Source organism: Vipera ursinii (genome assembly GCF_947247035.1).
Source record: "Vipera ursinii genome assembly, chromosome: 2".
Lineage (NCBI taxonomy): Eukaryota > Metazoa > Chordata > Lepidosauria > Squamata > Viperidae > Vipera > Vipera ursinii.
Window position 1 is genome coordinate 98,100,945 of NC_139513.1, and position 24,237 is coordinate 98,125,181.

Consider the following 24,237-nt stretch of genomic DNA (forward strand, 5'->3'; position numbering starts at 1 on the left):
TTACTAACCAGTAATTCATTAGTTTTCTTCAACTTAGTACTACTTGGTTTCATTAGAACATTAGACAACCTCCATACTGCTATGTTATGGAAAACTGGACTAGTTTTTTTTAACAGAAATGTTTATTTTTTTACCCCAACTTTATTACCCTATAAGTAATTCAAGGCAGCAAATATACTTAATACTCCTTGTTTTTCTTGTTTTCCCATAACCACCCTGTGAGTGCAGTTGGGCTGAGAGAGAATGATTGGCCGAAAGTCACTCAGCTGACTTTTATGCCTAAGGAGGGACTGGAACTCAGAGTCTCCTGTTTTCCAGGAGAGCACCTTCACTACTACACCAAACTAGCTCTCATGATATAATTCATGATACAGTGATACTATTATAATGAAATGCATGATTGTTTCCTTTTGGGGGTTGAAGTGGGCATTTCTAAACTTGCAGAACTCCTGCTGCCTAATAAATTGCAAGTCTCATGTCACAATGTGGCATGTTTATGTGTATACAGTGGGTTTTCAGCATTCTAATAAAGTAGGCCGCAACTTGAGTGGTGCTTTGATAAGGAAGCTATATATGAAAACTGAAGAATTGTGGAAGAGAAGTGCTAAACTCCCCAAAAGGAAAAAGATGCAAAAAAAAAACCAACGGGGAAGGATAGCTTCAAAAAATGATTTACCTCTGTATCTCCATTTAATTTTTTCCAAGAGCTAGATGGGAAAAAGAAAGGAAGGAGGTACCTTATTTTTTGTAGCACTGTCTTTTCCTTGATTTTCTAGCTGCCTTAACCAAAAATGTCTAAAGCAAGGTGGAAGGAAAGAGGAGAACCAGCAGAAAAAGGATGGATTCAGTTACAGTTAGACTCCTTTTGCATGACCAGGTGTTTATCCTCAATGAACCCCCATTGAACTGTTAGCATTCCCTTTGGTGGGTCAATGGGGGGGGATACAGAAAACCAAAAAAAAAACACCACCCCACCAGTTGGCAGTTGGTTCTCTACCTTGGTCACATTTGCTGTCTAGGACAACCAAGCAAAATAAAAATTACAGCCAAAAAAACAAGGGTGGGGGAGGAAGCAGCCTGTTTTATGTGGGGGAAGTGACTAAGTCATCGCTCAAAGCAGCTAGAAATCCTGGAAGAAACAACCCACAACGCTATGATTGCTAGATTGAAGAGTGTCCTGGGTTTCAGAACAGGAGTCCCATACAAAGGAAACGGTTGCTCTACAGATTTCAGAAAGTGTTTTCTCTCGAGTAGAAACTGAGCTGTTTAATTTGCAGAAGTAGCTCAGTTTCTAAGGCCATTATGACTTTCATGATATTGAGGGTTGTGCTAGGGCAATGTCTAAATCGTATCAGCACAATTCTTGCACATGGAAGAACTTCTATCCAATTTGTGGAGATTCTCAGTAGTCCAACTAGCATAATAGTGAAATAGAGAAAGCATACATTTTAAGGAATACCAGAAAAGGAGGTTAATTTTCACACAATTTTGACATACTGCAAGCTACCGTATATACTTGAGTATAAGCCGACTCGAGTATAAGCCGAGACCCCTAATTTTACCCCCAAAAACTGGGAAAAGTTCTTGACTCAAGTATAAGCCGAGGGTGGGATCCGCCGAGTGGCTTTCAGCACTGGAGAAAATGCAAAATCGCTGGAGACCAAACTCGAAGGAATCAGCTGCCGGTGGGAGCGAGGCGATCCGTGCGGTCCCGTGACAGCCAGTCGGGCAAGCAACGGGGCAAGCAACGCGAAGAGCGGCAGGGCTTTATTTTTGCACCGTGGAGCTCCCCCTCCCCCTCCTCTCAAACTCCCCCTCTCTCCCCCTTCCCCCCACTTCCCAGAGCTGAATACAGGGTATTAACCGGCGGCGGAGGCTTGCAGAATGGCGGATCGAGCCTCTGTCGCCGGCGGTTGGATCCGTGCTCCACAAGCCTCTGCCGCCGGCTGGATCCGCGCCCTGCCGCTGGCAGAGGCTTGCGGAGCGTGGATCCAGTGGGGGGGAAAAGCCCTTTAGCAGGATTTGCCTGCATGCCGGCGGAGGCTGGATCCGTGCTCCAAAAGCCTCTGCCGCCGGCTGGATCCGCGCCCTGCCGCCGGCAGAGGCTTGCGGAGCGCGGATCCAGGGGGGGGGGAAAAAGCCCTTTACCAGGATTTGCCTGCATGCCGGCGGAGGCTGGATCCGTGCTCCAAAAGCCTGTGCCGCCGGCTGGATCCGCGCCCTGCCGCCGGCAGAGGCTTGCGGAGCGCGGATCCAGTGGGGGGGGGGGAAAGCCCTTTAGCAGGATTTGCCTGCATGTCTCAAGTGCTACCTAATGTGCTTTCAGCCTCAGTCGGCCACTCCACATTGTAATCACGAAGGTAGCTCTCTAACGGAAAGGGAAGGGAAGGAAAGGGAAGGGAAGGGAAGGAAAGGAAAGGAAAGGAAAGGAAAGGAAAGGAAAGGAAAGGAAAGGAAAGGAAAGGAAAGGAAAGGAAAGGAAAGGAAAGGAAAGGCCACCATCTCTCCTCTGCCGCTCGCTCTCGCCGCTCCAGCCCTGGCGAGCCAAAGAGACGAAAGGCCCCAAGCGATAGGAAGGGGATCTCTGCCCTAGAGTGGGAGGGGGGAGGGAAAGGGGGGGGAGGAAAGGCCCGATCGCTTTGTGTTGAGCTGGTTCAGCTCAGCCGGACTAGGCGGGGCTGCGGCTCCCAGCTGATGCCGCTGCCGCCATCCAAGTCCGGCCGGCAAGAACTTTTTTTCTCCCCGCCCCGCAGTGACGAGTAAAGCGCGACTTACTTCCTCCTCCATGCCCACGTCGCCTTCTCGCCCAACAATCCCAAGTAAGGGGCGGCCTCAGAAAGGGGCTCTAACTTTCCCCTACCGCTCGAACTTATCTTGGAGAGGAAGGCAAAATCGGGAGAGGGAAGAAGAGCGAGGACTGGAGCAGCGCTTGCCCGGCTTCTCTCCCCTGCAGGGAGCGGCGGGGTCGGTTCCGCCTCCACCATGTTCTCTCTCGAGAGCCTTGTCCCACCCGCAAAACGCCAGCGCCGCTGCTGCCGCCCCCTTCCTAGCCAGCCCTCAGCCGCTTCACAAGCACCCGTTGCCGGCCCAGTTCTATCAGACCCGCACGGCGCCGCACATACTCCGTTTACATGGCCCCTGTACTTCCCCCACACATCCCTTCTCCCGCCTCCTTCCCATAACGGCCTCTACCTACCGGACGGCGCCTCAGCTCCCCGCCGCCGCCGCCACCCTGACCAAACCCTCTCTGCCTGCGTGCGCCCTCCCTCCCTCCCTCCTTCCTCTCTGTCTAAAGCAGCGCGCCGAGTCCCGGCCGAGGCGACGCTTTTGTTCTCCTCGCCTGGATGCGCTTCCAAAAGTGAAAGGAAAGAGGCTTCACCCAAAACTTGCTTCCCGTTTTCCTCCCCCTCCCCCCTTTTCCCTTTCTCCCTCCTCCCAGCGCGGCGCTTTGAGTAGTAGCCCTTCCACTCCCCGGCTCCCATCCCGGGTTCTTGAAAGCCCCGGTTTTCGTCCTTGGGTACGGGAAGAGGACTCCCGGCGCCCACCCGGCCGAATTGCGAGGGGAGATCGTTCTCCGCGCCTGTCAAAGGGGACCCAAACAAAGAGGTGCATTTGCCGGAAACAACGATCGGAGGGATTCTCCTTGCCTCCTCCGCCTCCATGAAGATTTGTTTTTCTGGGAGGCTCACTTAGAGGGAAGTTTTGAACTGGAAGCCAGGGATGAGGCGAAAAAGCAACAGCCTGTGTCCGTCTCTCTCTTTATGTATATTTCTGTATATATCTTATCTCGGGATCTAGACCTTTCGAAGGAGAAGGGGCGGCTGGAGTTCGTGAGTTGCTGTGGGACCCAAGGGTTGGGGGAAGAGAGATGGGAGGGAAAAGGGGAGAAACCTGCCGCTGGCTAGTTCTTTGTCTGATCGGGGAGCCTGAACAAAAGAGGAAACTCGGTTGAACTCTTCATCTCCCTGTCTGCCTTATCTGGTCTTTCAAGAGGAGGGTATTCCTTTCACTTCTTGAACTTTCCCAAAGACTTGCAAACTTTTCCAACCATTACTTCCAAGGATCTTTGATTTTTATTTTTCCCCTTGCAACCTAGAGGAAAAGGAAGGTGAGCTGTTGATCTAAGTTTCTCTCTTCTTCCTTTGTAATTAAACTGGAAGTTTTACGTGTGGAAGGGGTAATCTGATTTTTCCTTCTCCAGGCCTCTGCCGCCCAGAGCGTTGTTTCTCCCCCTCGTGCGTGCGTGTGTGTGTGTGTGTCAGACAGAAACGGGCGGCAGAGGCCTGGAGAAGGAAAAATCGGCCGCAGCCTCGGGGTAGGCTTCTCCAGGGGCGCCGCCGCGATTCTGCAGGGGCCAGGTAGGGAAAACTCGCCGGGGAAAACGGGTGCCGTTACAGCGCCCGGGGAAGCGTAGCCTGCTTGACCCACGGCCTCTGAAATGTTCAAAATCCAACTTTTCTGCTTTTTGAAACGCACCACCGGCTGCTCCGTCCAGAAGCCCAGATTCGGGAGGGCTGCTTGGCTTCCACTTGAGCCCATCTATGTCCGTGACCCCCCCCCACTACCCCTAGACCTCAGACTCGGTCCCCTGTCCGACCCGGAGGAGTATTTTTTTAAAAAAAAACTTCCATCGGGATTTGTTCCTGGAGTTTAAATCCTTGCAGTCCAAAGCAAGAGAGAAAGCTGCGACCTCCTCCTGCGGGAGATTCTCTGCCGGCTCCGAAGAGCTCGACCACCAACGCCGGGGCGGCAGAGGCTTGCAGGGCTGGCGGCAGTCCAGCGTTGTTTCTCCCCCTCGTGCTCCCCCTCGTGCGTGTGTGTGTGTGTTTGTGTGTGTGTGTGTGTCAGACCCGCAGGAATGGCTAGTAAAGGTGGCGGCAGTCCGGCATTTGCGTTTCTCTGTGTGTCAAGCCCCGTGGGCTCGACACACAGGAAGGGGGGGAATGCCGGAATGCCGCTTCCCTACCAGCCATTCCCATGGGTCTGACACACACACGCACGCACGAGGGGGAGAAACAACGCTGGACTGCCGCCAGCTCTGCAAGGTTCTGCCGCTCCCTTCTCTCAGCAGCCTGTTCCGAACGAAGGGACAGTTCTTTTTTTTTGTTGACTGGAGTATAAGCCGAAGTGGAGTTTTTCAGCCCGAAAAGTGGGCTGAAAAATTCGGCTTATACTCAAGTATATACGGTAAGTGGATTATTTCTTGGGTAAACTGGACTTGGAAAGCAGAAAAGGTCCCAAATGCCAGGAAATCCTGCTTTGTCACCAAAGTTAAGATGCATATTGTTATATAAACAATCTCCCTTACGACAACTATTAAATGTAGAGCACGAGTTGTCTGAATTCACCAATGATATGAATCTTGATATGAAATTACAGTATAGGACTTGTTGGAGAGGGATCCAGGTTAACTCTGAAAGACCCTAGGTTCAGTGCACACATTCTCCTCCCAAAGCTGTTAAGATGAATGCATGAAGGTGAAACAGCTGAGCATTGGCAGCAGGAAAAGTTTGACATCAGCTCCTCACTCCCCAAGTTATTCATTACTCTATTGACTGGTTTCTAGGCAACCCTCAGCAAGGGATACTGAGCTCCATTTTTTATAAGCTGGCCAGCTGCTAAGCCCCATTCTCCTCGTTAAAGATTTAATGGGCAGTATCTTCTGGAGCTAGCTAATGCAGATTTCCTGTCATTTACTTGGTAACAGATACCTTCCCCGCTTTAACTTCCTCAAAAAGAATGATGGAAGGAGGCCAGCAAGAATAGACATCTTCATCCCTGCTTTGAAATATAGGTATGGCAACTTGTTCGTGTGACTTTAAAAATGCATAGCCACACCTCATCCGAGCCTGCTTTGCTGCTGAGACCTAATAAAATGCCAAATCTAACCAACAAAATTTAGGAGTAAGTAATAGAATGCTATTTATGCTTTAAATTCTGGGTTGTTTATAAAGTGAAGGCAGGAGTTCCACAGCCTAGCACGCTTTGCAGCTCCCTGTATCTGGTACCTAAATGAAAAAAAAGGAGTCACTCAAAACATTATCTTCAACACAAGAACTTTTGCAGAATTTTAGGAACAGCTCAAGAAGCCCCAGAAGCATGGTCAGTCTTAAAATTCTACACAGGAAATCTGTAGAAAAAAGATATCAAAGTCGGCAGTGAAATTTTATAAGGTCACCCTTATAGGCTTGATATAAGTTGGGTGGCTACATAAAATAAAGTTCACAGTTGAAGCCACATTTGGAATGAGGAAACTATGGCCTACAACTTGTTTGCTTATAAATCTTTCATGAAAATTAAACTTACGTTTCCTGGAATGCAAAGAGGAACAAGCCCCTACTAATAATTCAAGATATACTATATCTAAATAGTTAACAAGCATTTAACATATATATGTTCTTCTCCCAGAAGAACGAAGCTGAAGCCACCAGCCTGAGGATGACGGATGAGATTTCGTTGAAACATCGCCCTGATACCTCCAATTCTACGTGGGGGAAAAACCCGAATGACCAAAGATCTATCATCTATCTATCTATCTATCTATCTATCTATCTATCTATCTATCTATCTATCTATCTATCTATCTATCTATCTCACAATCTGTGGTCCTACTGTCAAATATCTCTTGCTAGTGATATATGTTTTCTGATAAATATCCTCTAACCATATCTGTTCAATACAAGATTAGAAAAAAAATTCTTAAAAGGCATATGCATCCGATGAGGTTTAACTCCAGAAAGCTTATACCTTTTGATTTTTGTTTGAAAAAGTGCCACTTGACTCAAGTGTTTTGCTTAGTGACTCTCTTATAATGTCCACTTCCTCTATAAATCTGTATTTTTTTTCTACTTAGGTGAAGAGAAAGAATATACCTGTTGCATGTATAAGATCCTAAGTTCTCTTGGCATCTAGAACTTGATAAAACTGCCTGGAACTTGGGAGAGTTACTTGGACTTCACATAATGGACATGTCTACGGAGATTCTCAGTCAGTTATCCCAAATATGCTTTTTCACCAGGCAACTGGACTTTGTTTTTCTTTGAAGTCGTTTCGCTTCTCATCCAAGAAGCTACTTGAGAGCTGAAGAAGCTTCTTGGATGAGAAGCGAAACGTCTTCAAGGAAAAACAAGAAAGTCTAGTTGCGTCACGAAAAAACATCTTTGGGACACATTATGGAAATGCAAGGCCCAAAGTCTAGCCTAGTACGGGACACTAAAGGGGAAAAAACATTTTTAAAGATTGGCAATATGGGATCCATGAAAGGTATTCCAGAGCAACAATTTATTGCAGCTAAACAATGTATATTATGCTAAACAATGTATATTATGCTTACTTACTTATCAGGTAATCTTAGAGCCTTGCAGCATTGTAGCTCACCTCCACCTATGTAGATTCATTTTGGAAGTCCTAAATCATCTGGAACAGAAAGATTTAGCCAAAACTTTCTCTGCATTTTAAAAGCAGTACCTGATCTCAGTTGTTCTGCCAAATGCCTTTCCTGGAAGGAGGCAATTTCCTGCCTAGTTATCATTATTAGTAAAGTGCTCAACTCCTGGTAATTGCATGAAGAAACTGTTTGAGAAAGGTGCTTTGTTTTTATTCATTTAGCTGTTGGTATGGTGCTTTAACCTTGGAATCACTTATCAAAGAAAAATTGTTGGATAATCAGCCAGAGAAGCATTTTAGAACTTGTAAAAGCCTTTTTTGAAATTTGAAGGAAAAAGCTCTCTATGGATGGTTATGTTAAAAGTGAATTGGCACATAAATCTCCATACTATAAAAGCAACCCTGAAGAGTAATAAATTACAAAAGGGCTTTATTCAGTGGTGGGATTCAGCTGGTTCGCACCATTTCGGCAGAACCGGTAGCTAATTTTTTGTTCCCCAGGCCCAGAATGGACTTCCGGAAGAGGCATCCAGAGAACCGGTTGTTCACATATTTGAATCCCACCACTGGCTTTATCCAATCTGGGACCTGTTAGTCCCAAGAAAGTGATACAGCTCAGTGAAAAAGCATGCTCTGAACTTGAAGGTATTTATCTATGGCATCTCTGGGCAGGGCTAGCTAGAGAATCACTGTCAACACAAATATTTTGCTAATGGGCCTAATAGCCCGACTTCTTAGCGTCTTCTTCCTATATAAAAGGTGTTTCATTGTTAGAGAACATACCCATACACCATATCTTGACTCTACCTTCTAAAGTACAGGAATCTATGTTTATTTCATAAGATGCAGAATAGCCATTAGCAAGCAGCAGCTGCTTTGGAGACTAGACTTCAGCATACAGGCAGGTTCCCAGGTTAAGAACATCCAATTTAAGGACAACCCCTAAATACAATTGGGCTGCCTGTAAGTGGCAGATGGAGTTCTTTTTCCCAACCAACCACTGAAGCTGTGCAATCCTTTCAGGAAATGCTGAAACAACATTTTTAATTGTACAGATGGCTTTCAGTGGTTTCTTAAAGTACTGTGGCTTCAGCAGCAAGTCAGCTCAAGAACGCTATTGGCCATTTTAAGTAATAGGCAGTCTGTTTGTAAACTCTGAGTTCCAACTTACATGCAAATTTGAATTAAAGATATACCGGTAATTAGGAAAGGAACTAGTTCTTAACTAGGAGACTGCTTGCATTCTATTAACCTAATGCCATCCCTGCATCCGACATGCACTACCACTCAAGACTGAATTTATTTCTGTCAATTGCACCCAAATACAATATATACAATACAAAATACAGATTTTCCAAATCTGTTTCAGAGAGATTCATAACCTTCCAGAGAAAATACAGATACCATCCAATGGAATATGGTGTGTGTGTGTGTGTGTGTGTACTAATACATTTGGGTGGATATTGTAACCCAAGAAAAGGTATTGAGCAGGCTTTCTATACCAACAAAAACCTAAACAAGTGAATGTATGTTTGCAGGCTTACACTGCAAATCTGATTTCTATTAATGTACAATGAAGAACACATAATTGTAGACAATGCATTTTTAATAAATGATTTCAACTTTAACTTTCTAAAATCCACCAACATTACTTGCCCCAGGTTTGAAAATGCCAGTGATGCTGGAATGCAAGTTAGCTAGAATTAAAATAACCAATTATTTTAAAAGCAGCTATTTCAAATAACTAGGAACAAGGAAGTCTATCAATTTTTGCATAAAATGTTTGGAGATTTAAAGTAATAGTTTTAATAAGATGTTACTTGTTTTTTGAAAGCAGTAGAATAAACCATTAGGTTCTATAATTATCTGTATGAACTGATAAAACAAATGGAACATAGCAGTACAGGTTCTTCAAAGAACATCTAGAAATGCCACCTTTTTGTTAAAGCCTTTTACAATCCTGTAAAATTTTATAGGTAATCTTTCATCACCCTGATTTTAGTGAACACAGAAGGATGATACTTTTCCAAGTAGTATAATACATAGTTTGCACCCTTTTGCCTAAATATACTTACTTTAAATCTCTCTGTGATGACTGGTAATCAAGAATCATATTATTATGTTAGTAATTATTTTTAGGTGCACTGCTTCTCTGTCTCTAATCCTTAACATGATCACATAAACAACTTCAAATAAATTTGCAATAGCATTGTGCAGGCCCAGAGCAGGCAAATTTACAAATTAAACACACAAGGATAGTTAAACTATCAATAACACTTTACTAAAGCCTATGACTTCTACGTTCTTTTCACTTAGGATATTATACATTATCATATGCTTGCTTTTAAAGCAGTTTTCTACAGAAATGATAGAAAGCTCACTAGTTCAGTGTACTTGGAACAAAAATAATCTACCGTAAACCCATATATTAGTATACTCTCTTTTAAGAATGAAAAAATATTATTTCTGGAGAGGAATTATATTAGGGTTGAAGTTATAAACAGATCCTTCCAAAGTAATTTTTGCAGCTGTTCTGCAATTGAGCTCTTGTTATGGCATTGCTACTTACCTTTTCAAGAATCATTCTCCTCAGCAGTGGATGCTGAAATTTCAAGCCCTACTGGCAAAGCAATCAGAGCCCAGCATTTTGGGACACTGGTCAAATGTAACTTTGCCACAGTCTGTTAACCGTTAAACATTCTTAAATTTTTACTAGAATGATACATCAGTCAATAAGAAGTAGTAATACAGTAATAGTAGTGAATTTGGGATGTGAAGTTTTCATTTAAAACTTTCCAATCTCAGCAAAAGCAGTTGTAGAATGGGTTGCGTATAATACTTCAGGTAGAAAGTAAATCATTTCCACATTTTTAAAAAGCCTGAATAAATTCTAGTAGTTTTACTTTCCTACTTTCAACAATTCTCTAGACCAGGGGTAGGCAACCTCGGCTCTTTTATGACTCATGGACTTCAACTCCCAGAATTTCTGCATCAGCATAGCTGACTCAGGAATTCTGGGAGTTGAAGTCCACGAGTCATAAAAGAACCAAGGTTGCCTGCCCTTGCTCTAGACCATTAACTATTTTGCACATATGTTCCACTCAAGCCAAATTTTGCTCTTTGTAAAGAGACGGTTATATCTTTGTAAACGTAACTCTGGAAGACAAATTTTTAGCCACCCTGTGGTAACATCGGCGGCCACTAAATTTTATAAAATAAATAAATAACCTTCAAAAACATGAAACCTCCATGAGACAAGTTGATCGACGGATAGTTAATTAAGAGTTAGTATACAAAAGAAAAGAAAAATATGTTTTCTGTTGATAGGCTTTTATTTTGTATATTTTTTCTCTTGACAAGTATGTGCTGCACAATCTCGTGTTTTGAGACTCTTGAGACTGGACACTTCACTTATCTGATACTTTAATCCAGAAGGATTTTTATCCAATATTGGGTAAAAATTTGTTTTATTCTCACAAGGATTTTATTTTCCTAGTGCTATGATTATTCTTCACTATGTTCAATGGCCCAAGGCCTAATCCAACTGATTGGATTTCAAGTACAAGTTCTTGACATAAGAAATGAGTTAATCTTGCATGGACTATACATACCCCTCTAAATTCAATCTCGAATACAGATACATTTTTCTGGAAACCGGGGGATCCCATGAGATGAAGGGGAGAGCAAATGGAAATTCTGCTGCATGAAAAATCTACTTGGTCCAACTTCTACAGGGAGTGCAGAATTATTAGGCAAGTTGTATTTTTGAGGATTAATTTTATTATTGAACAACAACCATGTTCTCAATGAACCCAAAAAACTCATTAATATCAAAGCTGAATATTTTTGGAAGTAGTTTTTAGTTTGTTTTTAGTTATAGCTATTTTAGGGGGATATCTGTGTGTGCAGGTGACTATTACTGTGCATAATTATTAGGCAACTTAACAAAAAACAAATATATACACATTTCAATTATTTATTTTTACCAGTGAAACCAATATAACATCTCAACATTCACAAATATACATTTCTGACATTCAAAAACATAACAAAAACAAATCAGTGACCAATATAGCCACCTTTCTTTGCAAGGACACTCAAAAGCCTGCCATCCATGGATTCTGTCAGTGTTTTGATCTGTTCACCATCAACATTGCGTGCAGCAGCAACCACAGCCTCCCAGACACTGTTCAGAGAGGTGTACTGTTTTCCCTCCTTGTAAATCTCACATTTGATGATGGACCACAGGTTCTCAATGGGGTTCAGATCAGGTGAACAAGGAGGCCATGTCATTAGATTTCCTTCTTTTATACCCTTTCTTGCCAGCCACGCTGTGGAGTACTTGGACGCGTGTGATGGAGCATTGTCCTGCATGAAAATCATGTTTTTCTTGAAGGATGCAGACTTCTTCCTGTACCACTGCTTGAAGAAGGTGTCTTCCAGAAACTGGCAGTAGGACTGGGAGTTGAGCTTGACTCCATCCTCAACCCGAAAAGGCCCCACAAGCTCATCTTTGATGATACCAGCCCAAACCAGTACTCCACCTCCACCTTGCTGGCGTCTGAGTCGGACTGGAGCTCTCTGCCCTTTACCAATCCAGCCACGGGCCCATCCATCTGGCCCATCAAGACTCACTCTCATTTCATCAGTCCATAAAACCTTAGAAAAATCAGTCTTGAGATATTTCTTGGCCCAGTCTTGACGTTTCAGCTTGTGTGTCTTGTTCAGTGGTGGTCGTCTTTCAGCCTTTCTTACCTTGGCCATGTCTCTGAGTATTGCACACCTTGTGCTTTTGGGCACTCCAGTGATGTTGCAGCTCTGAAATATGGCCAAACTGGTGGCAAGTGGCATCTTGGCAGCTGCACGCTTGACTTTTCTCAGTTCATGGGCAGTTATTTTGCGCCTTGGTTTCTCCACACGCTTCTTGCGACCCTGTTGACTATTTTGAATGAAACGCTTGATTGTTCGATGATCACGCTTCAGAAGCTTTGCAATTTTAAGAGTGCTGCATCCCTCTGCAAGATATCTCACTATTTTTGACTTTTCTGAGCCTGTCAAGTCCTTCTTTTGACCCATTTTGCCAAAGGAAAGGAAGTTGCCTAATAATTATGCACACCTGATACAGGGTGTTGATGTCATTAGACCACACCCCTTCTCATTACAGAGATGCACATCACCTAATATGCTTAATTGGTAGTAGGCTTTCGAGCCTATACAGCTTGGAGTAAGACAACATGCATAAAGAGGATGATGTGGTCAAAATACTCATTTGCCTAATAATTCTGCACTCCCTGTAGTATGTAACCTGTAACTAAAACCCAACCAGTATTTTGAATGTTAGTCTTTACATTCAATACTTACTGGTCATGATTAAAGACAACTAGTGACTTGATAGCAATTAGAGAACTAACATTAGGTCTCTGAATCAAGTTTTATTAGCATATTTAACTCTTCAGTATATTCAGTAAAAGGAAAAAAAGCAAAGCAACATTGAGCCAATTAAATCAGCTATCCCTTTCAAATATTAATCTTTAACTATTATAAGATTAGACCTTATTACTCCTGATATTGAGAAGGAATGACTAAGAAATAACCTGCCCAAAAAATCAGCAGACATTGTCCCCCCCATCATTCTCTTGTAACTATTGTTTTGGTCAATATTAATTTAAAAGTTCCTTAATAATATCAAATATTAATCCATCTGATCATTTTCAAGTTAGTAATTCATCAGTGCAAAATCCACAGGCAAAATCCATTTTGTTTAGTTATGTGTGCATTTTGCTATTTGCTGTTTCATACTATATTGACAATGAAATGTTTATACAGCATCTTAATAACCTAAGTATATTCTCCCTGAAAGGAACTTAACTACTATAAAAATGTGAAGTTCTGCTTTTACATAGCTGAATATATTTACATGTGTCTCAGCTTCCATTAGTAGGACTTAAATACATACAGTCAGGTCCAGAAATATTAGGACATCGACACAATTCTAACATCTTTGGCTCTATACACCACCACAATGGATTTGGAATGAAACAAACACAATGTGCTTTAACTGCAGACTGTCAGCTTTAATGTGAGGGTATTTACATCCAATTACTGCTAAGCTTGTAAGCCGCCCTAAGTCTTCGGAGAAGGGCGGGATATAAATGGAATTAAAATAAAAAAAATTAAAAATTCAGGTGAACGGTGTAGGAATTACAATAGTTGGCATATGTGCCTCCCACTTGGTAAGGGACCAATGGTAATGGGACAGAATAATAATCATAAATCAAACTTTCCCTTTTTAACACTTGGTTGCAAATCCTTTGCAGTCAATCACAACCTGAAGTCTGGAACGCATAGACATCACCAGATGCTGGGTTTCATCCCTGGTGCTGCTCTGCCAGGCCTCTACTGCAACTATCTTCAGTTCCTGCTTGTTCTTGGGGCATTTTCCCTTCAGTTTTGTCTTCAGCAAGTGAAATGCATGCTCAATGGGATTCAGGTCAGGTGATTGACTTGGCCATTGCATAACATTCCACTTCTGTCCCTTCATAAACTCTTTGGTTGCTTTTGCAGTATGCTTTGGGTCATTGTCCATCTGCACTGTGAAGCACCGTCCAATGAGTTCTGTAGCATTTGGCTGAATGTGAGCAGATATTGCCCAAAACACGTCAGACTTCATCCTGCTGCTTTTGTCAGCAGTCACATCATCAATAAATACAAGAGAACCAGTTCCATTGGCAGCCATACATGCCCACGCCATGACACTACCACCACCATGCTTCACTGATGAGGTGGTATGCTTAGGATCATGAGCAGTTCCTTTCCTTCTCCATACTCTTCTCTTCCCATCACTCTGGTACAAGTTGATCTTGGTCTCATCTGTCCATAGGATGTTGTTCCAGAACTGTGAAGGCTTTTTTAGATGTCGTTTGGCAAATTCTAATCTGGCCTTCCTGTTTTTGAGGCTCACCAATGGTTTACATCTTGTGGTGAGCCTTGGTGGAGCAGTGGGCTAATGCCTCCTTAAGTAACACCAGCTGCCTGCAATTAGTGCAGGTTCGCATCCCACCAGGCTCAAGGTTGATTCAGCCTTCCATCCTTCTGAGGTAGGTAAAATGAGGACCCAGATTGTTGGGGGCAATAAGCTGACTTTATAATAATGCCGCTTGGGGTGTGTGAAAGCCCTAATAAGCAGGCATATACATAGAATGAAGGCCACTGCTAAGCTTGTAAGCCGCCCTGAGTCTTCGGAGAAGGGCGGAATATAAATGGAATTAAAATAAATAAATAAATAACCCTCTGTATTCACTCTGGTGAAGTCTTCTCTTGATTGTTGACTTTGACACACATACACCTACCTCCCGGAGAGTGTTCTTGATCTGGCCAACTGTTGTGAAGGGTGTTTTCTTCACCAGGGAAAGAATTCTTCGGTCATCCACCAGTTGTTTTCCATGGTCTCCCAGGTCTTTTCGTGTTGCTGAGCTCCCTGGTGCGTTCCTTCTTTTTGAGAATGTTCTAAACAGTTGTTTTGGCCACACCTAATGTTCTTGCTATCTCTCTGATGGGTTTGTTTTGTTTCTTCAGCCTAATGATGGCTTGCTTCACTGAGCGACAGCTCTTTGGATCTCATCTTGAGAGTTGACAGCAAGATTCCAAATGCAAATAGCACACTTGAAATGAACTCTGGGCCTTTTATCTGCACATTGTAATTGGGGTAATGACGGAATATCACACACCTGGCCATGGAACAGCTGAGAAGCCAATTGTCCCATTACTATTGGTCCCTTACCAAGTGGGAGGCACATATGCCAACTGTTGTAATTCCTACACCGTTCACCTGAGTTGGATGTAAATACCCTCAAGTTAAAGCTGACAGTCTGCAGTTAAAGCACATTGTGTTTGTTTCATTCCAAATCCATTGTGGTGGTGTATAGAGCCAAAGATGTTAGAATTGTGTCGATGTCCCAATATTTCTGGACCTGACTGTATATAAGCAACTTATTATTTCCATCCTTCACTATCATTTGTACAGTTTTCAGTTGTTAAAGAAAATGAAACTTACATTCATAAGAATCATAAAACCTGAATGAGTTTTGGGAAATTTCTAAGACCCAGTATAGTTTTGTTTCCAAGAAAGAAAAATACCTGAGCATAACTGCGCAAAGCATATCCAAATAGTCCTTATTTGCACACTCTATATCTTAATGTCCTTCAAGTATCCATGCTCGAATGACAGTACTATAAAATATAGGTATTCACTTTGTGGAAAAGGAGTTAAGGGACCTTCAATGTCTCATTAAAATATGAACTGGGATATAACCTGGTAAAACACAGAAGAGGTCTGCAAGTCATAAAAAATCATGTACACAATAGGCATCTGGCAGCATTTTCAGACAACTTTTAAAATTTATTCTGACATGCTATAAAGGAATAAGTTACACTGTTATATGAATCACCAGCAGTAAGAATATTTTTCAGCTGGATTGGAGTGAAAAGGCAGTAACCAGTAACCAATGTGAGAGGCTGCCTGAGACCAACAGTAAACCTGTCATATTTGTGTCACAGGAACTCGAAAGAAAATTCTTCCTTTTTAATACCCTTCATACACTTTCACTTTAAATCTGCAAAAATAAACAGTCTAGCCAATGCAAAGTTATGGCAGGATTTGTAAGCTGTTGCAATGGGTCTGAAAAGATTCCTTTATTTTCATCTGATCTCGTTACAGCAGACTGGGTATCAATGCAACAGATTATAAAAATGCAAGAGTGCCCCTCCCCTTCAGGAAAACAAATACAAAATTTATTTAAAAACAAAAGTGAGGAAGAGTTACAACACTAGATCTAAAGTGATTAAGAAACAGGACTGTTGCTTTAACAAATGGTATTGTAACTGCGATTTTTTTAAAAAGGTGGTGTCTAATTTAGTTTGCAAAATATCAAGGCAAATTAAAAAAAATCCTTACAGGAACAGTTTAGTTTTTAATGAACTTGTAAACAAAAATGTTCCCATTTCAAAATAAAAACAAAATCCCAGATCATCTAGATGTTTACGGTGATTACATTTATCTAAGCAACTTTTACATACAGTTTCAGTTGGAAAATGTTAACTAAATTTGTGACAAATATGCTGTTTCTCCTTTTATACCAATAACATTATAGAGTTAATGCAAAGTCCTAAAGATAATCTAGTAGTCGCTAAATTTCTCTTAAGTCTTCACTTTAGATGCTGTTATTTCTATGCACAGGTAAAAGCAGGCAGTCTTTCATATGCTTAAAACTGGAATCTTTGGTTACTACCACAATAGCTGGCTTGTTACATCACTCAAGTTACCAGCAATTTTAAGAATGTTTTAAGTGTATAATTTTCAGAATCAGGGAGGAATACCCAGAAGGAGTGCACAATTGTGAGCATTTACAATTATCGCAACTGTTCTGAAGACTTGTTCATGCCATTCTTCCAAAATAATGAGATCTCATAAGCAGTGTAGTTCAAAGTAAAAAGGTTACAAAAATTGGCATATGCACAATTCTCTCCACCACTTGTGTGTCAACCACTCGGTTAATTTTTCCACTTGAAAAAATGCAATAGAAAACTGGACACCATGTTCAACTATCTCAGTAATATTCACAATTACAGCTGCTACAACTCAGAGATGCAGCATCAATGGTGCTGCCCAGAGCCAGTTTATACTGAAAGCAAGTTCTTTACATCAAGTAGATGGTTGCCCACAACCACTGGTATGTGTATTTATGAACTAAGATTTCTAGGATTTGGGAGGTGATACATCCTGCTCCATTCAGCTCTGCCTCATCTGTTTTCTTCTTCATGCTCAAAAACCTGGAAAACAAACAAAACACTTTGATATTTGGAAATAGCCAGCCAATTGAGTGGAAAATCATAAAAAGAGACTATTATGATTTCATTAGGGAAAAACACTATTTTTCTAAGTTAGGCTGATCTTTCACTTGATAAAAGCTTTATTCAATTACTGACAGTAGTGCCCCCAAGATTGATTGTCCCACTTGTGTACCAAGAGAAAAACATGCAAGAACCCTACTTTACAGAGAAAACCAACCCAGCCACCAGCTTTTTTGACAAGTCAACACTCTTAATTCAGCAGCAGTATCAAATGCCATGGAAGATCCAATTATGCTCAGGCTGCAAGCCATTTAAGTATTTTTAGTTGAAGATCCTTCTGGCTTAAATAAATAAAAACAACTTTGCATATTGCCAGTTTCAAATACTGCATCCCAAACTGATCCAAGTTATGGTTTAAATATTTAAAAACAGATTTTTCACATGTCTCCTATGTGAACAGAAGACATAATACATTTTCCTAATACATTTTCCTAAAAGGCTTTTTAAATGAACTATTTCAGATGCATTACATAATGTACATCAGAAAAATGATAAACTAAACCAGCTTACACCGCATATTAGTTCTATCATCTGAAGTTGCCCTCATAAAATAAATTAACATTTACAGCCCAAAATCAGTTTCAGTTTCAGTTTCAGTTTTATTTAATTTGTATACCGCCCTTCTCCTTGGTAGGGACTCAGGGCGGTTCACAGGGCATATATAAAAAAGACAATACAAAAATTAAAAAAAAGATTAAACCCATGCCCAGATTAAAAACAATAATACGAATCTAAAACGACAAATTGAAACCTATAATCCCCCGTCAGGCCAGACCAGCCATTTCAAATAGGTGGGTCTTCAGGCCGCGACGGAAAGTTCGGAGGTTCAAATACATGTAAGTTGATAGTGTAAGACTAAGATTCACAGATAACAGTATAACGTTGCCCCGTAGGCTGTTTGTTTGTATGTGTTTATTTTCAATACACATTGTGCATACATGGAAATGGCTACATCTTCTATATACTCAAAATTGTAAAAGCACAGTACTTGTCTTTACAAATTGGCAAATATAGGAGATAGACTACACAAAATTTTCCTTCTTTAAATTCTTTTAAGATTTATCTCTATTTATTTGTACAACTCAAAGCGGTATACATAATAGTTTGTGTTGAAAGACTGTGATCAGCTGAAAAGTTGCCCAACTGATTTATTTGCTTAGCAGTCAGTATTAAAATGACCTGGTTACAGTTAGAGTGAACAAGGGTTTATTTTTCTGTCTACTTATAGCATTATCTAGCTATTCCCAGCAAGATGACAATTTTGTTACCTACAGAAATTGTTTGAGTAACAACCCATTTTACTAGAATTCCTCCTCTAGTACGTGATTCAGTTATATTTTAAGTTGTGTATAATTGAGGTGAGTTACTTCATTTGCTTAATTAGTTCCAAAATAACAGCCTTAATAATCTTTTAAACAAATCCCATCACCATTTAATGCTGTTGCTTAAAAATTACAAGAATGTTACTGTTACACGGTTCAAAGCACTGTATCAGACAAATTAACACAAAATTAGCCAAATTTATTATAATTGTTTCAATTTTCTAAGAAAGAATGAAGTCTTTCAAAATATCAATTCTGTTAAGGCTGCCAAGAGTAATATGTAACTACATTCTCTGCAAGTATATAATTTGTTACTTTCCATCCAAAAGCCTGCAATCAACATTTGGACTGCACTGCTGTGATATTACAGGAAATCTTTCATTTCTACTATTGAAGGAGAAACATTAAAATCATGAATAATGTGGTTCAAGAAATGGAAAGGTAGGAAAGGTTAAGAAAATTACATGGAGAAAAAGGTTACTTTGCTTCCAGGTTCAAATAAATAAATAAAATTATGGTGTAAAATGGTTGTAGTATCTTTTGTTAAAGAGTTGCAACCTCAATGGCTAAAGCAGCAGGCATGGATGAAAGCATCTTTGGACCTTTTACTGGAATTATGGGAGCAATTCATTATATCTGTATCTTCCACTCTACAATGTTGCCTTGGATGATACATTACAATTTTTTTCCATCCTTTCAAAATGGTAGTTATTCTTTTCTATGTAATACTAACAGACATTCAACTAAAACTGACATCTCTTCTTCCCTGTGTCTATTAAACTGAATGTTTATTGACTGGCCTGGCAAAAAGTGTTTAATAAAGAAATGTTAGATGATACTTTTAAGAGTGATTTTTTAAAGAACGTTCTGGTTTATAATGCATATCAGGACTGTGAAGACTTTGAAAAAGACAAGGAAGAAGCTTGTTTTTTCAGACTCATGCAGAAATAAATTACCTGTCTCTAGTCTTTTTCTGTTGAGTCCTGGTCTCTAAGAAAAGGTATTTTTATCAGCTTTTACCTCTTTATAATTGGAGGATTTAATTTAATTTTATCTGTAAAATTTAGAGGTTGACTTTGGGGGGCTCACAGTTTAAAAAGAAGAGAAAGCATAAAAAAGATAGAGAGAACGAGTAAACTTTTAAGCACCACGCCCATCCAACCCATCTGATCACATTGACTGAGAAGTATTTGAAATAGAGACTTCATACCAGCCCAGGATTCTCTAACCACAAACACAGATATGAGTTAGACACTTTCCAATAACTTAAGCTGGTTATCACATATAGAAAATAATAAACACACTGTATCTAGGGCAGGGCTTTTCAACTAGTGGTACGGCTACTATCTGTGGTACATTGGCACCTGGCAGGTGGTACGTGACCATCCTAGAAAAGTGGTAGCGGGGGAAGGGAATGAACTGAACCGATGGCAGCACCGCACAAGCCTGAGCGAGAGATGGCTGGAGCTGCAGGGCTGTCAGGGCTCAGTGGAAGCTCCAGGATCAACACTTCTTTGCGGCTGTCAGGGCTCAGCGGAAGCGCCAGAATCAGCACCAGGCTCCAGCTTTTGTGACCTTCTGACAAGCAAAGTCAATGGGGAAGCCAGATTCACTTAACAACTGTGGTGATACACTTAATAACTGTGGCAAGAAAGGTTGTAAAATGGGGCAAAATTCACTGTCTCGCTCAGCAACAGAAATTTAGTGCTCAATTGTGGTTGTAACTTGAGGACTGCCTGTGCCATCCAGGTATATCATATGTATAGAGATACTATAAAGAAAATTAAGGCTTTTAAATTAACTATTTCAAGTGGACTACAGTATTACAATGTTGTTCCAACATTTTTAGTTAGCAATTCTCAGTCATGTAGTGTACAGCCTTTTTCGTCTCCCACCTGTTTTCTGACCCTTGGATGAACAATTTCTAAATAAGCAAAAAGCCTAAATTACCCACTGAAGTAGCATTTGTAAATTAAAAGAAAGCTTTTAATATAACTCTGTTCTATTATTCCTATTATCAGAATTCCTTTATGTTGTACTGTCATATTATCTGCCCTAGTTCAAAATTCCAATGGGGTTTTCTTCCTGCCTCTGCAATAACCAAAGTCTAAATGTGTGCATAACATTAAACAACAAGAAATGTAATTTGTCCTTTTAACATATAGACATCAAGCAACACAATCTACTGAAAACACCCATATTTTCTGGTGCATTACTGGCATTTTGTTCACCAAAACAAACCAAAAATGGCATTAAAAAAAACCCCAGTATGAACTGGGATATATAAAAGACGGATTGATACAGTTTGAGTGGCGAAATATGTAACTTAATATAAGTCTCAAAATGCTGAGGTTCAGTCTTTCAGAACGCCAGCCTCACTAGCATTCCCCTCTTTGGAAAACACTAGTGAACGCCATCATTCTTAGGATGGCTTGGAACAGGGGTCCCCAAATCCCGGTCCATGGACCAGGTCCGGGCCGCAGCATGCCAGCAACCGATCTGAACAAGCAAAGCCCCATCCACAGGATGCAGGCAGCACACAAAACCACACCCCCTCAGGCCCACGGAAAAACCTCTCTTTACGGAACCAGCCCCTGGTGCCCAAAAGGTTGGGGACCTCTGGCTTGGAAGACTCCTTCTCCAAATTGCACAATTTGGAGAATGAACCTTCTGAATCATGAGAATAGGACCCATGTACAGAATGAAGCGAGGTGAGAGAAAAGGGTGGTACAGGGGGAGGATCCACACTGTGGTGGGCCTAGCCGATCAATACTTTCAGTCTTGCATTGGGGGGGGGGGAACGGGACACCAGGCCTCCTACATTTCCTGAGGCAGTATGATATAAGACCTCAGAGAAAGGCAATCACACGAGTGCCATGCTTAATGACTGCAGTGACTTATGACCGAAATTCCAAGCTCAATTGTGGTCATAAATCAAGGGCTACATGCACTTTCATTACAATATATAAATATTGTAATACTCGTTTTACGTACCGTTAACACTTTCTCCTACCTAAGATGATCTCAATCAGTCTCCAACTCCAGCCTGTGTCTTCCTGCTGCAATATAATCTTCTTCCCCTACATCACACGTGTCAAACTCACCGCGTCACGTGACCTGACTCTTTTTGCATTGCCGGCAATGGGGTGGGCATGGCTTCAGTATAATGAAACCGGCCCATGGGCCGGCAGTTTGACACCCCTGCCGTACACGATCCCCTTTCGTTTGCAACTCCACTGGTGGAAACACATTTCTTCCTTCTCTTCACCTCTATCCATATGATTCTATCCCATTAACAATTAAGTACTCTCTTTCCCCATTTCATGCACTCCTAGAGGTTTCTTGATTAATTCATGGCAACTGAGAGGAGTTTTTTTGTCATAATCTACCAGGAGAATATCTGCTATCACTATAACAACTTAGGTGAGATCAATTAACTTGTTTTAGTCTGGTTTTCAATATATTCAAACAATATTTAAGTAACACATCTCTGAACAGTTAGCTATACACATAAAATGCTGCTTTAAAAGTAGAATAGAGAATTTCAACCAAGTGAAAACATATTCTTCAACTCTGATTCGTAAACTGGGGAAAAACCTTTCCTCTTTTCAAATCCCAAATTACTTCTGAATTTAGAATGAATGCAAAGAAAAGAGTTCTTTAAAAGTTCAGAGAAAGAGGATACTATTATTAGATAACTGGATTATCATTTCAATAGTCTGAAATCAAATGCAGGCGTATTACTTTTAAAACGTTTAAAGAAAAAATGTTCCTTAAATTGGTCTGACTAGGCATGAAATTAAGTATAATTGTATATTTTCAAGGGTTATTGCTGGCTATCCCTGTCATAACCAATTCTTCCTTTAAAAAATTTATCCTATATTGAATACTGAAAATAATGACAAGAAACTGAGCTGGAAATACTTCATGTTAATGTCTGCATTTAACCTCGTCACTGGAAATTTTAATTTAAAATCTTGTCAATTCCTTTCACACTTCAACAAAACAGCTGAAATAAAACAACAATTTTCTTGCACTTAGTTCAAAGAGCTATGGGAATAGACTCAAGAGCGATTGCACATTTGTAGGTTTGTTTTAGCTTCATCTTTTTAAAAAATTGGCTACAATTTTTCAATCTCTACTTTCCTTAATTTTGTTCAGGAGGCATTAGGACACCATTTGTATACTGCTCAATATTTTACTAATTAGAATTATTGAACGGCTTGTGGTAGAATCAAGTCTTCTTGCTTGCAGAACAGCTGTTGCCAAATTATAATTGTACAGTAGATATGTCTTGCAATTTCAGCATCATTATCCGTACTTCTGGAACAGCTTGAAGGATATTACACTAAGCAGTGTAGTGGTATTTTATTGGTTTTGGTCTTCTTGATTTCTGTATTTCTTCTCATCCTAATATCATTGCATCACATTAGCCTTTTAATAAAAATATTTTTTACAGTTTGGAATTCTTGCAAGCAATCAATAAGATACACATTTACTGATGACTCAGTAATTTCAGTTAGGAAACAATCCTTACTGATTGGATTATCGTGAATATGATCACACAGTTCAACCAACAATGGTTCCTTCTAGATTATTTGCATACTTTTCTATTTTCTTCTTATACATTTTATCCAGTAATTTCTTTATGATCTTTGTTTTGCTCTGATAGACTGTATCCTGCCGAAGAGATTATATTGTATCAACATGTCCTCATGGTTAAGAAAGACTTTGCTGCACTTGCTACAATCTATTATCATAAATTTATCTATGCCTATTTGTAGATAGTAGACTTTTATTCTTCTTTTTCCAGCTAAACGTCTTTTTTTTTCTTGACATAATTTATGTAATTGAAACATTATTAATCAGGTAATTCTAAAACGGTAGGCGCTGATGATATGACTGAAAATGGTGTGTGTAGTCAGTTATCAGAGTCCTGTATAGATTCTCCTAAATAAAAAAAAGCATCATTAGTACTGTGATCTTTTAATAATATTCTTTGTTACATACCCTAATAATGTGTCCTTATAAAAGAAATATCTATCTTTTTATTTCAACTAAATAAAAAATGGAAATACTGATTGGTTTTATTTATACATAATTCAAAAATTTAAACCAACCACAAAACAAGAGAAAAGTAAACAATCCCAATTTTGAAAAATTATGACAAGTATTTACTGACCTGAAGATCTTGCATGTGCAGGCTTGACTCTTTTTGCTTTCAGTTATTTTCAGCTTCGGGTAGCATTTCATGTGGACACTCAGGGCTTGCATTTCTTTGTTACATTGTTTGCATTTTGTGTGCTTGCCCATCTTATTTACAGATATAGAAACATAATTAACATATTCCCAAATGTGATCCATTTGCTGCCTGCTGCCGTAGAAAGTTCTTTCTTTTATTATTTTGTCAATAAATCTCAAACAGAGCTATAATTAAAATTAGAAACAGATCCCCCTCCCGGAACGTGGGGGTAATTTCAGTCGAATTTACTTTCCATTTCTCTCCCTTACCCCTTATACTGTATATCCATATATTTGATGTATTCTGTCTAAATTTAACCCACCCTCCTACATCCTCTGATCATTGCCTTTCTTGTATTTTACTGAGGGGGAGGGGTGA

The 24,237-nt window shown here is 40.5% G+C and overlaps 1 protein-coding gene across 3 annotated transcripts in view; it reads right to left on the minus strand.

Annotated features, from left to right (window-relative positions):
• Positions 1-13,965: 13,965 nt before the first annotated feature.
• The window catches only part of CSNK1A1 (casein kinase 1 alpha 1), a 42,078-nt gene continuing 31,806 nt past the window's right edge, over positions 13,966-24,237 (minus strand). For all 3 annotated transcript variants that reach the window (XM_083352966.1, XM_083352965.1, XM_083352967.1), the window contains 2 exons: positions 14,674-17,214; positions 13,966-14,372 (listed from right to left, as the gene is read on the minus strand). In XM_083352966.1, coding sequence (XP_083209092.1) covers positions 17,207-17,214 — 8 coding nt within the window. In that variant the 3' untranslated portion in view covers positions 13,966-14,372; positions 14,674-17,206. The remainder of the gene's footprint in view (positions 14,373-14,673; positions 17,215-24,237) is intronic.